The sequence below is a fragment of the Planococcus citri genome, chromosome 1 (assembly GCF_950023065.1).
Source record: "Planococcus citri chromosome 1, ihPlaCitr1.1, whole genome shotgun sequence".
In the NCBI taxonomy this organism is placed as follows: domain Eukaryota; kingdom Metazoa; phylum Arthropoda; class Insecta; order Hemiptera; family Pseudococcidae; genus Planococcus; species Planococcus citri.
The window spans coordinates 22717151-22733200 of NC_088677.1; the positions used below are offsets into that span (position 1 = coordinate 22717151).

Genomic DNA, 16050 nt, shown 5'->3' on the forward strand with positions numbered 1-16050 from the left:
ATTTTGTGCGAGCGTACGGTGATCCGGTTGTTTGGCGTACGAGAAAACAGTCGGTACCAGCGGGTTCCTCAGCTGAAGCGGAATATTTCGCTCTATCCATGTGTTCGAAGGATGCTGTCATTACGGTAGATTTATTAGAACGTTTAACGAAGAATAGACATGGACCAGCTCTCATTCATAGTGATTGTCAGCCTGCTCTCGCTATCGCTAAAACAACTGGAGCTCCCAAGCTCAGGCATATAGCTAAACTCAATTATCACATAGTTAGAGATTTTGTCAAGGGTAACAAGATTATTTTGAGATTCGTTAAGTCGGAAGATCAGCCGGCTGATGCCCTCACGAAAGCTCTTGCCTCAGGTCGATTTCAAGAACATTGCAGCTGTCTGCTCAATATGTAACATAATTTTTGTATTTCAGGCCATTATTAATTCGAAGACGATAGTTCCTATGTTTACGATGTACGTTATTGATCTCCGCCTCTCCGCTAAGATTAAAGGGGTGTGTTGGCGTTGGCAGTACTGGGAGTAATCTCAGCTACGATGCGATACTTACCTGGCTGTTCTTCTTATCCGGGTGCTCTCCTGTTTACTACCTCGTTGATTTAGTTTATAGACGAGACTTCGATGATATTCTTGATTGATGATATTTTTATACTTTTATAACGAATATATTTCCGTTTATTTCTCGATGTGTTTATTATTATTTGAATATACGATTAGTCCTACACCGGTGAAAACTGTAATTGAACCAAAAGTGAATTCATTCGTTACTGTGCCAGAGCCTTATGATCCAATAAAATAGACTTTATATGGCAAGTTATACTTGAACAGAGAGAATAAAAAAGAAGATATTTATCCCTCAGCAAATCCTGAAGCATTATTTGACTACGGAATTGTATTATCAAAAACTACTGACAATAAAGTGATAGTGAATTCAATTCAAGCAGCGAGTCCTATTCATAGAGACGCATTGGTTGCAGTCTTCAACGAATCATTTTTATTACCATTTAGCTTAGTAGTTCATGGGCCTCATGGACCTGTACAAGATATGTTTTACTTTGTCAAGAAAAGTATGGGACGAGCCACAGAAGATCAAGCAACTTTGAAGACGATTCAGGAAAATATTTGAAGATTCGAACGAATTTTTGGAAAAATGGTCGAAAAATCTGATTCCTGCCCCCACCCATCTTTCACCCCTCTCTTGTCAACTCAAAATAGTCTGCAATCGCAGTATAGAAATTAAATTCTGTACAGTGTCTTCAAATCTGTCCGATATGCCGCCATTAGACCTACCACCGCCACACTTCCAACCGAATAATGACGCAAATGAGTTAGAAGAAGAAATAGACAACTCAGGCGAAATCAATGATGGTGTTGAGATGAACTTGGAGCAGGCGGCTCAGTTGTTGATGAATCTAGCAAACAACAACAATAATCCCATACAACACTTACCTCATCAAAACCCGCCACTAGAAGATCCAGAAATGAGAAGAGCAGGAATCGTAGGTAACCAGCCACCAATCATAGAATTTGCGGGTATAACTTCTCAAACTGCAACTGTCGTGCCACAACCTTTGACTTCAAACTCCGATGTACCGCAGTTTACATCCCCCCCCCCCACCACTGTGGCGACAATTCCAAAACTCAGCACAATCCGCTTTCGCAAAACCACAAAATCTTTCTTGTGATCTTGCACTAATTCCAAGACCGGAGCCTGTAGAGACCCCAATTCCAACGATTGTCACTCCGTGATATCAAACCATCCAAGCTTGTTCATCAACCCAGCGCTGACTCATTAGCTAAAAAGGCTGTCTACACTATCGAGCAAGACACCCAAAAAATTCATGAAATGTTCCCCCCCCCCCCCCCCGTCAATTAGTTGAGACTTTTATTCTAGAGAGAAAAGAAGGCTGAAGAAAACTGAAGAAGAATACGCCTTCAAATTCAATTTGGTATAATTTTATCTGATTACAGATCTTTGATCTTTGAATACATCGAACCGATACTGTGCTAAATGTTCGATATGGCACAACAGTGGAATGTGAAAACCAAAGACTTCTGCATCATGCAAAAGTGAACGCAATGAGAAGAGCTTGGCATTACGAAAGAGAACTACTGAAGAATGGTCTTCCCACGACTAAAGACTGGACTCCTCAAGAATCAGAGGAATTGCAAAAACTTGGCTATGTGTCTGGGTATGATGGCGAATACGCAATCGATGTACAGCAATACCCCGAACTTTCTGACGATCCCTCCAATATTCGTTTTGTTAAAACCGTTTGTAGCAAACATTAAGTATTGCGATTTTTTTTTATCTGTGTTTGTTTAACGTTTCCATTTTGATGTTACTTTTTTCTTTTGTTCTATTTTTATTGTGAACAGTAATTATTTCTTTCCTTTTTGTCTACCAAATTTCAAAAAAAAAATAAAAAAATGGTGGTTTATTTTTGACGATAATTTATCATTACCTAGTACCTAACCTTTTAATTTATGTTTTGAACGACACAATTTTCAAAATTCTCAATAGGTACCTATCTTTAAATTACGAGAGATGTTAAACAATCAATCGTATCTACTCATTCCTTGTAATTTTTATTTCGAGTTACCAGACTCATATTTGTCCTCTCATACCAGAATATTTTTTCGTGCATACTGAATAAATATTTTGTTATTTTTAATTTTTTTTATTCCTGCGTTATACGTTTTTTATCCTCGTTATTTTTAAGTATTATGTATGTTTGTATGTTGTGTATGCGTGTATATGTTTACATATGCGCTTAACGTAAATTAATACTCTAAAAATGTTATTCTAGTCGTGCTTTGTGAAACAGTAATTTGTATTCATAAAGAATCTTCGAACGATTTTTCATTAATTTCTTTTTGTTACGTAATGTCTTTTTTTCTCTTTTATAACGAAAAATTAACTTGCGATTAAATACAAATGTGTTTGTAGTTCTTTTTTTAATTTGTCTTGTTCAAATTTCATTTCCGAAGTTTATTTTCTCTTGACCTTTGCACTACACAGAATAACTGATTAGATAAAAATGCAAGGAATAATTACACAGGGAAAAATCTATGCAGTTTTTACTACACCATGACAGGAGAAGAAGTGCGAAAAGAGAAATATAGACCAGTAAAGAATATTTTTCTAAAAAATAACGCTGGGAAATCCCCGTATTGATAAACAGTATAATATTAATTAGGTAGGTATTTAACGACGATTCAATCTGAAAAATTCTTGGAAAACCCATTGGCACAGAGAATTATGATAAGGCGAAAAAGCAAGAGTTTTATACATACGTAGGGCTAATTAACAACACAACGTAAAAGATAACTATTCAACAAAAGTCTCAACATTTGTCTTTTCAACATGAGTTTCATTTCAAAGCATAACGTTCAGTTGACTCGACACTTCGACAGTGTTCTGATAATATTTCGTTACTAGAAAAATTTTGGTGTAAGTTTTGAATTGTTTGATAATTCATTAACATTGCCTATTTAAATAGCTCAGCTTCAGAAGTGAAAAAATTTAGCTCGGCATATTATCTACTTATAATAAGTAAATTAAAACTAATGATTTATTTTTTGAATTCGTAAAAATTAACGCTTCTTGATAAAAACCAAGGCTAAAGGTCACTCAACCAAATTTTTATAGATAAATTTCAAACCATTCATGACCCTTCCGGTCTTCCTATTGAAGTTTTTTGAAAACTGATAATTTAAAAAGTGAAGTTGGGTTCCCAAAATTTCAAAATTGAGAAAAAATGGAAAACTGGATTTTTGAGTACCAGTGGAAAATTTTATTGAGCTCAAAATTTGGTAGGGTGAAAGACGAAACCTTAGATCGCACTTATTCTGGTGGAGCACTTTTTGGTTCGCGAACGATCTTCGAACAATGTTATCATTCAACCTCTGTGATGCAAAAGATCGCGGATACGTATGTACGGTATGTAATACATAACGATTTCCACGATTTAATCACGTTTGGCATTTATGTATACTATTATTTAGTGAATAATTGAGACATTTAAATTAATTGTATGAAATGTCGTAACTAAATAATAAATACGTAAACTTAGGGCCGAATAAACGTTTCACATTCCCACGCAAGTGATTATGTACTTATGTATATCGTCGTCATATCAAGTATTTATGAATGTAGGTACCTATCCTATTCATTTTAGGAGGGTAAAAATAACAAAAAGAATAATCTTCAACTCACTACTCACTACCTAGCACTTACTCACTAAATTGGATTTCATACTTCATATTCATAGTCAATCCATCCAAGTACTGAGTATTTCTTACTGATGTGAAAATATGCTAATTGCTAGTACAGGATTACGAGTACTCAAGTCTTTTTGAGCTATATTGTAATTGTAATTTGTAATTTGTAATTTGTCGGAGACGGTGTCAGCTCAGTGATCAATAAACATTGAAAATTTGCAAAAAATATAGCATCAAAAACTATAATAAAACACGAAAGTACACAGAACTACAGTCTCTGCCTTCTGCCTCTATCTCTTGGACGAGTAATACTCAAGTCAATAGTACATATTATAAATTCGGTGAGAATGACGAATGAGAAATGATTATGCTTTATAATAAGTATATTCGGCCCTAAGGTTACGTCTATCATCTTTACAAGTACAGGCTCATTTATAATGGTAATAGAAATACACAAAAAAAATAAATGAAAAAGTTGAATCTGTGGTTTTCAATAGAACCATTTATAATTGTAATAGAAATTCTCCTATTAAAAACCATAGATTCAACTTTTTCATTTATTTTTTTTTGTGAATTTCTATTACCATTATAAATGAGCCTTACAACTTTTCATACAATTAATTTTTTTGAATTCTAAAACGTCGCCATTTTTCAACTAAATACGCATTGGTTAGTATTGGTATACGTAAGTGAAAAACGATTAAATCGTGGAAATCGACACATCACATACCTACGTACTACATTTATGCGTACTATATCACCATATACCTCAGTTTTCTCTTTAAAACGTCTTCTTTAAATAAAAGTTAAAACATCATAATTTTATCATCATCACGTAGAGATGTTAAAAGAACGTTATTGCACATTCATACAATCTCATCAATTTATGGCTCCACCAGAATAGGTGCGATCTAAGGTTTCGTGGATGACGATCTTTCAGATACTAATAAACTGTAAAAAGCTTTTTAGCAGGGCTCGAAGGGGTAGGTTTTCAAATGGTGGTTCCAATATTTTCCAAAAATCAACCCCCCCCCCATTTCTGCACCTCGAGGGTCGAAAATAGGAAAATCACCTCGCATAACGTTTATCGAATTCAAACAGATATTTTATGCTAAAAAAGTTTTTGAAAATAACACTCAGTGGTTCCCAAAATTCTTTTTGAAATCACAACTTAGGAAACCCCTGGAGCCCAAAAAATGGTCATTTTAGGTTAACCAACCACCGATTTATATTTTGGATATTTATTATAACATTTTAAGAGTGGTCCAGTCGATAACTGTTATGGGCCGAAAAATGGCCTTATAGGGACTCCTCCTTTGGTAAAATAATTTTTTCATCAGTTTAAACTGATATTATTCCGATTTCTTCTAATTTGGATGAAACCAATCTAGATTGAAAAAAAATTCTTAAACCCTAAAAACCAAAATTTTAGGTACTTCCAGTTCACTTTTCACTTACTTATTGGTACCTAGGTAGGTAGGAGAATTTATATTTTTTTTTAAATTTCTAAAAAATCTTAAAACCAAAATTTTAGATGCTCGAGTTCATTTTTTAATTACTTATTGGAGAATTTTTGAAAAATCAAAAAACGACCTTTGAGATTTTTTTTTTATGTAGTAAATTTAGTTTTGACATGAAACTCATACAAGAACAATCCAGTTCTAACCTTGTACAGAATTTTTTGAGCAACCCTACTCACCAAATCGGTTTTTATTTGTTTTTTGTTTGTTTTTTTTTTCAGAAAATAAAAAAAGTTTAATTCGCCACCTTGAAAAAATTCAAAAAACCAAACAATGGCCAAGCCGATATACGTAAAATTACCGATAAAACTTGCGAGTAATGAGAAACTGGCAGGCAAAAAAGACACAAAATACCTGAAATACGGAGTAGAATACCTTGTGATGGACACTCTCAAAGAATATGGCAAGAAGCTGCGCGATTTCAAGAATAATAACATCGCTAAATATAGGGAAATGATGCAGAGTTTATACGGAGGGAGAATCCGACAACAATTGGAAGCAAATATTATCCCAAATAAAAAGGTGACCGTGGTGGTTTCAAACGATGAAGCAGTTTTGGCATTTTCAGGTGGAGATTCCCCTGGAATGATGTCATATTACTACAACGAAAATAAAGATTACGTGTTAGAGGTGGATAATAAAAAATTGGGTAAAATAGCAGTTGATAACAAACCAGATGGAAAGCAGTCCCTTAGCAGTGAGCGAAAAAAATTTAATGAACAAATGGATGCGTTCAATAGTAAATTTGATAATGCAATTAAGAAGGCAGAGCTGGAAAAAGATATCAAAGATCGTTACGTTCACAGTAGAGGGGGCGCTCCGGATGAAAGATTGAAAAAAGAAAGCAAAAAATTAGCCAAGTATCTCGTTGAAAAACTTGAACATCATATTAAGGGGATATTCTCAATACATGGTAGTATATCTGTCCACCTGCCAAACTTCAAACACATAATTCAGGTCAAATTTGAAATACATGTTTTTCAAGACCACTAGAACAATCCTGTGCATGCATTTGTTGATACGTTGAGTAGTTTTCGAAAAAATACGATTTAATGGAATGTTGGACTTTTTGAGAAAAATCCAACATTTCTTGAAACTGTATTTATTGAAAAACTATTCAACGTATTGACAAATGCATGCACAGGATTGTTCAAAATGTCTTGAAAAACATGTATTTCAAATTTGAGCCCATTCCATGCATCCGCGGCTCTAAATTATAACATTGAAGTTTGTGCCATTCCGTCCCATAAGACCAATGTAAAATTAAGGCATTTTGGTTATGCTATGAGAAAATTTGGTTTATTGAGAATATCCCCTTAAAGCAGAATGTGGAGAAATACCAGTCTTGAGGGATTTTGACGAAAATAAACGTCTGCAAGTGTTGGCAAATTTTTTGAACGAATATTCTAAACAAAAAGATAACAATAATGTTACGAGTTTGAGCAAAGTTTTATTAACTCAATCAAAATTGTTTCAAGAAATTGTAAAAGCGGTAGAAACCGCTAAATAGGCACCTTTTGAATTCTGGGGATCTGAAAATTGTGCTGAACCACATGCAGTAACGGCATTTGATAACAGAAAAGATAAATTCTCAAAGGGTATTGTTAAAAAAACGCCAGCCAAAGCTGCAGAAGGGGATTACTACATGTTTACATTCAACATTCCCACTATCAACTTCGCAGAACAATTTCCATCAACGACCAAGCTGAAACCTAAAACAAGATGTAATCAATGCACCCAAACAATCACACCAAACATAAAGGTTTTCACTGATGGAAAAACAGAAGCAGATGATATTACAGTACTTGTCCCTGATGAAGCAAGGAACAAGAGATCAGTATATTATTATGAGCCTGCTGAACTCAGCACAGATTCTACCAATTCTATTACCACAGACCCTGCAGCAAGTGATTCGACCAATCATCATGTTGAAAATTTAAGCCATTACATCATTAAGGACAGCTTATCGGGGACTGATGACTGGATCGCCTGGCTAAAGAACTCTTCTAAAAGTCTCCTCAATTACACTGGCGACACAACTCAAGGTGCCCCAGCTGACTCTATAATTTCTCAATATGGAGCGCAACTTGACACAAATGGCACACTGCTCTTGCTTGATTTAGTTGTCAGAAATTTCACTGGTAAGAGTTTCGTTTCATCAACAGACTATGTCAAATTAACCTTGTTTGAGGAGATATTAGGCCATGCTACTAGCATTGTATCACAATTTGAGGACTTGTTGGCAAAAGTTGCGGAAAAATCAGCTATACCAGTGGAGAATTTAGATTTTGACCCCTTGGAAGCTCAAAAAATGATTATCGATGACTTGAGAAATGGAAGGTTTTCAAAAATATCGTCGACATTGTATTCGTATGTGGTAAGAGCTAATCCAGAGTATGGACGTGATTCTACGTTTTTAATGAATTTGAAGCTTTCCTTGAAGGAAGCTTTCGATACTGAAAATACGACGAAATCAATGCCTGTTCAGTGATTGAAAATAAGTAAAACACGAAGCAATTACCGTTACCAACAGAGGTTATAACTGCTCAATCCAGGTCCAATTATTTTACATTGATATGCCCAAAAAGTATGTTTTCGTTTTATATCTACCATATTTTTTTATTCCAACTAATAATTATTTCTCTACTTTTCATATTTAAATTATCAAAACTATAATGATTTATTCTTAATAAATTTATATATGTACTTAACAAACATTCTCTAATGCATAATTTCTTTACGCATTCTATGTATTTTGGACTTCGATGATTATTGACAACTAGGTAAAAGAAATGAAAGCAACAAAAGTTCCATGAGAAAAAAAATTAAATACTGAAAAAATGTGAAAAAAATGTCAATCAAGTTTCCCTCCATTGGTAATGATTTTTGCATCAAAATGTTTTACCACAGTACACTTATGAAACCAAATGTCAATGAAAAAAATGAACAATGCTGATGAGAGAACTGTTTTCAGAACGTGCTAGTCGCAGGATTTATGCATTTTTTGATTATAATAATTTAGAATTCAGCAGGGCAAAATTAGATTGACATCGTGAATAGAGTTGGAAATTAAAGTTTATCAGGAAATCATATTTATTTTTGAGTCCACGAAACGGAAAATGTACCATTTCATTGAAGAGAATGAACTTCCGGCGACTTCAGCATGAAAAAAAGCCTTTGAGCATATAATATTACATGATATGGAGGGCTAATAATGTAGGTTCCGTGGAGGATTCTGTAGAGCGCGCTCGACTTGGTTCAGTAAAAGAACCCAAATCACTTTTGAGACAATTTTGTTAAGTAAAAAATGGTTTAATGAGTACCCAAGGAGTTTTAAGCCTTTCCTTGAACATTTTTAAACATTTGAAATTCAATTCATCGCTTACATTTATCAAAATCGCTATTGTGGGTTCTTTTACTGAACCAGCCTACCTGGTTCAGTAAAAGAACCCATGTTGGCGATTCTAAATGAATTGACGCAATTATTTGAATTTTGAGTATTTAAATGGTCGAGTGAAGGCTTAGGACTCCTCAGGTACACATCAAACAATTTTTTACTTCACAAAATTGTCTCCAAAGTGATTTGGGTTCTTTTACTGAACCAAGTCGAGCGCTCTCTATAAGGTCCTCAGCTGCGTAATGCTGAATGCCACATTATTAGCCCTCCATATCATGTAATATTATATGCTCAAAGTTAAATTCTGCACCGTTTTGACCTTTTCATAATTTCTGAGTTTGCCTGTTATAATATTTTCTGATCAAAAAGTGACAATGATATCTTTCATGTCTGCGTTTATTTATTTGCTACTCGAAGACTAGAGAGATGAATGATTTTACGAAAGAATCAGTTGTAGTGGCTGATGAAAGTGGTGAGTATCTAACCCAATTTTTCATCCGACAATTCTTGTCTTTTCTCTCTTGAAGTTGATTTTTGGTTTGACCGTCTGACTTAATTCTTTTCAGTATTGTTTACTTAGAAAATGCTGTGTTAATTTTATTCGGTAACGGATCGTAGCAATTTTACAAATCAGTTGGACAAATTCGTGGAGCATGGACCATTGTACCTTGATAACAATCCTGTTCGTGAGCGATGCAAGAATACTGCACTTTGGCAGCTGATGGTATGTAAATTATCTTGACTTGCAATATAATTTTGTAATTTATATCAATATGTACCTACGTTTTGGCTGTAAATAATGTACTAGAACCTCTAGAACCAGGAACGAGAAATAGCTCGACTACGGAGTACTTGAATATGTACCTAATGACGATTTCTCTCTCAAGTTCTTGTAAAATGTGGGCTTCTTTCTTTGAGTATATAATATTACATGATCTGGAGGGCTAATAATGTAGGTTCCGTGGAGGATTCTGTAGAGCGCGCTCGACTTGGTTCAGTAAAAGAACCCAAATCACTTTGGAGACAATTTTGTTAAGTAAAAAATGGTTTAATGAATGCCCAAGGAGTTTTAAGCCTTTCCTTGAACATTTTTAAACATTTGAAATTCAATTCATCACTTACATTTATCAAAATCGCTATCGTGGGTTCTTTTACTAAAGAACCCATGTTGGCGATTCTAAATGAATTGACGCAATTATTTGAATTTTGAGTATTTAAATGGTCGAGTGAAGGCTTAGGACTCCTCAGGTACACATCAAACAATTTTTTACTTCACAAAATTGTCTCCAAAGTGATTTGGGTTCTTTTACTGAACCAAGTCGAGCGCGCTCTATACGGTCCTCAGCTGCGTAATGCTGAATGCCACATTATTAGCCCTCCATATCATGTAATATTATATACTCAAAGGAATTTAATGTTATCACTTGGAGGCCTGGAGGGACGAGATGATTCATCCCCCCTCCCGGTATCCCGAATCATGATGGCCGATACCGATGATTCGATGAGTTGGAGTGGTGGAACTTTTGAATCAGATAAGCAGAACAATGACTAACTTCTTCGGTAGCCAAAGGGAAAGGGCAAAGAGCGATATTTTTTTTATTTAATTAAAAACATCAACGTTAAACACCTTTTGAAAAAATTTCTCCTATTTGAAACAGAATTGCAGGAGTAATTGCGCCGTTTACGTTATGCACGTGAACTTGATGAGCACGCTTCTAATATTGTTCAATGAAAAATGACAAGAACGTGATGAGTATGCTTCTAATATTGTTCAATGAAAAATGACAATGTTCGTCAAAAAAAACGAAATGAAATATGCAAGCATATTCATAGCATAGCGGGGTGTATTACGTCATTTTGCCGACAAAAAATTGTAATTTTTCCGACAATAATTAAAATTTAAACGCGCTGTGTCAAAAAAATTTGAAAAGGTAGTGAATCGTGAATCTGTTCAGAGAAAATGAAAAATTTGCATTTTTCTTGTGCTTTGAGTATTAAGTAATAAGTATGGTATGAGTACCTATTTCTAGAATTTTTCTGTTCAGTTTTCACAATACATATGTGATGTGCTCTGAGAAAAGGGACCTAGTGTGCGAAAATGAAGTTCTGAGAAAAACGCATTTAAAGTTTCACAACTGTGAATGCGCCTTCAGCTGAGAGAAGAGCTGTGAATATCCACCGTTGGTGACGTCACTCGCCTGTCGTTTCGTCTTAAAAAGTATTACTGTGACAATGTCTTCGGTTGTTGCCACTCTGTCTCGTTGCGGCGGTTGTGGTGCTCGATTTTTTGAGTGCACTACTTGGAAATATTGAGCGCTCAAAACTTTTATAGCTCTCTGGAGGCGGATCGAAGCACTCTACGGAAAAATGAAGTCGAGGAAAGTTGTAGAGAATTAAATTTCCAATCGACATAATGTCGTTAGTTTTTCTCTAGGATGCTTAGTTTTCGATATAATTGCAAAAGAAAGTAAAAATTGAAAAAATTGAAAAAAACATTTTTCGATTTTTACGTTATTTTGCAATTATATTGAAAACTAAGCATCCTAGAGAAAAACTAACGACATTATGTCGATAGGAAATTTAATTCTCTACAACTTTCCTCGACCTCATTTTTTCGTAGAGTGCTTCGATCCGCCTCCAGAGAGCTTTAAAAGTTTTGAGCGCTAATATTTCAAATTTTTGCACGTTGAATGGCCCGAGTGAAGCGAGAGCAAACGTTTTGGGAAACTACTGTGATTTGAAATGTAAAACAACATCAATTTTAATGTGAGAATTCCGTTCGAGCGAAGCGAGGGAAAATTTTTTGGGAAACTTGTGATTTGAAAAGTAAAACAACATCAATTTTAATGTGAGAATTCGATCTTTCTGATCTCAACTTTTTAAAAATGTTATTAGGTACTTAGGTAATGGTTTCTAAAAATTTGTGAGTGGGGAGAAGGGGCTAAAGCTTTCAAACATTTGAAGTAATTTTGATGTGAAAAGTCAGTTTTCCATAAACTGACATTTTTAAGAATTTGAGAATAGATGGATGATTTTGTCGGCAAATTGACGATTTTACCACCAAAATGACAATTTTTAATCATTTTTATAGTTTTTCAAATTTTTTCCCATTTGCCGACAATTTTGAACATTGGAGGGGCGTTACACCCCCCCACCCTTAAATCGCTTTGTCGAACAGTTTTACAAATCAATATTTTTTCCAGTGCATTTAGCCCGATCTCATAGGCAAAGAATCCGATAACTTTTTTCAGGACCTACTAACATTTTACAATCTACGAGTGTCGAGTACACAATGATATTATTCTGGATAAAAATCCTTGATAAAATACTTATCAATTAAAAAAAAAACCAATCCAACCCACCAGATACATAAATGGAACTACCCATAAATAGGCTTTATTTTAGGTACGAAATGATAGTAGGTAGGAATACATGTACACTGAAAAACAAAAAACAATCACAATTTCACAAAAGTTAAGATGAAACCATCATGACACCAAACACTATAATAACAACTGATCTCTGCAATTTTTCGAAAACAGCCAACGTCATTCAGAATCAGAATAAATAATCAAGTTCCTCTTCCAATTTCGATTCTCCAATTAGATTGAAAATTTCTCATAATTTCAATATCGTCGGTTTCCAATACAAGGGTGCTATGTCCATTTTTTTCGTTTCTGAGGTTTTTAACGTTTCAGGTACGGTTATAGTAGGTTTTTGAGTAGGTACTCATCAAAAAACAAAAAGTTGGTTTGTCATGAACCACTTTTTTTTGTTTTTATGATGAATACCTACTTGAAGACCTACAACTATAACCGTACCCGAAATGTTAAAAACATGAGAAAAAACAATGGACATATCACCCTTGTATTGGAAACCGACGATATATTCCTCGTAAATAGTAAGGTAACAAAATGTATTTAGTTTCCAATACTTTTTTCAACAGCCACACTGTTATTTCAATAAATAATTTTCTAATTAGATAGTTAATATCAATAGGTATTCAATACTGATACCAAGATGAGGACCAATCACAGATTAATAATTTGCTTTTGCTTAATAAGTACACCTTTTGTTGCATCACGTAAGTCAATCCGAATGAACTTTCCGAGGATCGGTTAATCTTGAAGTTAAAATATAAAATAATGTTGGAACTGGAACCAAACACAATAGAAAGTAATGCTTCGTCGGATCTCTCAATTCTGTTATACCAATAATACCAAAAGCATGACAAAGCCAATGGATAAGAACAATGATCATATTTCGACTACTTGTAACAGTATTTCTGATAAGGTAACCCATAGACTGAAAAAACGAATAAAACATTAATATTAAAAAACCATATCTCAATGTCATCGAATTTGGTATCGTTATTCTTACTTGATTTATCTTCATAGCGAAATGTACAGCATTTGAGATCACAGATACGATTATCACTAAGTAAGGAAACATGTAATCTGTAAAACAATTTATAAAAAAGAATTAATAATGGAGATGGAGTAAATGATCGATAAATTTATAATGCGTAACTGAATTCAAAAACTTACAAATAAATCCACACGCTACTGCATGTAAGAGGGCTAACGTAGGATACAAATACAATCCTGCATACACCGTACCCAATCCTCCGACATAATCTGTATTTTTACTGTCTATGAACCATGGCCGAATAGCCAATAAACTAATTACTCCAAAACCATAAAAAACAAAAATCATGGTGTAACTAGAAACAAAAAATACAAAATTACTCCTCAAGGTAACCAACGAGTCACAAAATTAATATCAATTCAACGTACAACGGGTAAACAATTTCCTGAGTACAGTATATGTAATCTTCATACCGCGGAGATGGATTGTACATAAACGTGTACCAATCGGATATGGAATTTATAGGACAGGCGTATAATTTAAAACTCCACATCGGTTCCATGAGTAGCACAGTAAATACTGCAGAAAGAGTAACTTCCAAAATAGCTGAGGTAATTAGCTTTTTCGATAACGTAGTGCTGTTTATTTTGTAACTGAAAGTATGAAATCTACATAAATGGTTGGAAAGTTATCCTTTATAGTAAATTTGTTAAAACCTTAACTCACTCGATGTAATACCAATGATAGAATAAAGGCATCATTGCCATGAAAATCAAGAACAACCAGTCGTAGAAGGTTGGTTCATCTTGGCAAGGCAAACACATATCGTGATCTATTATCGTATGTGATCCTCTAGGACACGCACCACATATGCTCAAGTTACCATCAGGAAGCTTGAATCGGCCACAATATAATCCAGGACAGTCCTTCATTCTAACACTGTATGTTTCTGATTCATTAAAGTGACATGAAAAACAAAACGAATTACGAATTAGAAAATGCAATTTAGGGTACAAATTAGTATGAGATAAAAAAATGACTCGTTTACTCTAGTTGAACTCGTTATATTGTTATAGCGCAGCGAACCTACATTTATATTTCATTCGATTAGCATTAGTACCTTATAGTAAAAAGTTCTTAAATTATTAGAATTTACCATTAAATTATTCATTATTACTCGACACAATTAGAAAAACTTCAAGATTTTGAAATTTTTATCAAAATCAAAACAAAGTTATCAGTAAAAATCAAATCACTTTGGTCAACAAACAAAATGAAAACTTTTCTTTCTTCGCACAATGTTGCCACGTTGATAAGTCATAAATTCCTGCCTGAATTAGGGAACTATAACAGGGGGTATGCTGGACCGCCATTGTCTTCCTTCGCAGAACGAAAACAAACGAAACGCCGTAAGTACGCATACAATTTTTCGTGTAATAAACGCAATTTTTTCAAATGTTCGCGAGTTCGGGTAAACTTCTATGTGGTTTCAAATTAAAGACAATGAAATTCCCTATCGATTGATGTTAAATTTTTGTCATGTCGAGTAAAAATAACGATTTTATGAATACTTCTATTCTGCGGATTTTTGCATACTACGTACGTCATCTTTAAACTAAAGCCCTTTTTATAATGAACGTAGCGTTTCACGTTTTTTTCTACGGCAAAAGTTAATTTCATGTATTACAACGGAGGCATTTATAATGGTAAAAAATTTCAAAGTGCTTTTTTACGGCAAAAGTAAAATTAATTTTACTTTTGCCGTACTTTTTACCGTAGAATTAATCGTAAGAAGCTACGGCAAAGTAAAATTAATTTTACTTTGCCGTAAAAAAAGCACTTTGAAATTTTTCAAATTTTTGCCGTAGAAAAAAACGTAGCATTATAAAAAGGCCTTTAAAATTCTCAAAATTTTCAGTGGACACATGCATGTTTCAAAGTACCAAAATGTTCGGAATTTCATCCTCTTTAAAATGAGCTATTAGCGAAAGCTCTAGATGCAACCGTTCAAAACTTCTGAACGTTTAAAGTTGCGAAAATAAGCTGCGCGCGGTAAGTATTGAACTTTGAACTAAAATTACTCAAAATTTAGAGTGGACACATAGGTATTTTAATACATCAAAATGTTCGTCAATCATTTTATGCTCTTTAAAATGGTTGTTTACCGAAAGCTCTACCTTCAACCGTTCAAAAGTTTTTGAAGATCAAAGTTATGGAAAGTGTTCAAGTCGTATAATCACTGTTATCAGTCAGTTATTTTTGATCAGTAACCACTTTTCGCATCTTCAATCTTCAAAAACTTTTGAACGGTTGAAGGTAGAGCTTTCGGTAAACAACCATTTTAAAGAGGATAAAATGACGAACATTTTGATGTATTAAAATACCTATGTGTCCACTCTAAATTTTGAGTAATTTTAGTTCAAAGTTCAATACTTACTGCGCGCAGCTTGTTTTCGCAACTTTAAACGTTCAGAAGTTTTGAACGGTTGCATCTAGAGCTTTCGCTAATAGCTCATTTTAAAGAGGATGAAATTCCGAA

General features: G+C 34.1%; 1 protein-coding gene and 1 long non-coding RNA gene across 8 annotated transcripts in view; one reads left to right on the forward strand and one right to left on the reverse strand.

The window, feature by feature from the left end:
- Positions 1–9475: 9475 nt before the first annotated feature.
- Positions 9476–9867, forward strand: LOC135849907 (uncharacterized). The gene is made up of 2 exons (XR_010559625.1): positions 9476–9615; positions 9710–9867. It is a non-coding gene; the product is annotated as an uncharacterized LOC135849907 (long non-coding RNA).
- A 2656-nt stretch (positions 9868–12523) lies between these two features.
- The window catches only part of LOC135849911 (JNK1/MAPK8-associated membrane protein-like), a 172957-nt gene continuing 169430 nt past the window's right edge, over positions 12524–16050 (reverse strand). For 2 of the 7 annotated variants that reach the window (XM_065370560.1, XM_065370562.1), the window contains exons 3-7: positions 14238–14460; positions 13940–14179; positions 13691–13866; positions 13524–13600; positions 12524–13448 (exon numbers count right to left, since the gene is read on the reverse strand). In XM_065370560.1, coding sequence (XP_065226632.1) covers positions 13233–13448; positions 13524–13600; positions 13691–13866; positions 13940–14179; positions 14238–14443 — 915 coding nt within the window. In that variant the 5' untranslated portion in view covers positions 14444–14460 and the 3' untranslated portion in view covers positions 12524–13232. Of the gene's footprint in view, positions 13449–13523; positions 13601–13690; positions 13867–13939; positions 14180–14237; positions 14461–14559; positions 14812–16050 lie in introns of those variants that run through there. The other 5 variants (XM_065370563.1, XM_065370561.1, XM_065370559.1 and 2 more) reach the window with 5 other exon arrangements.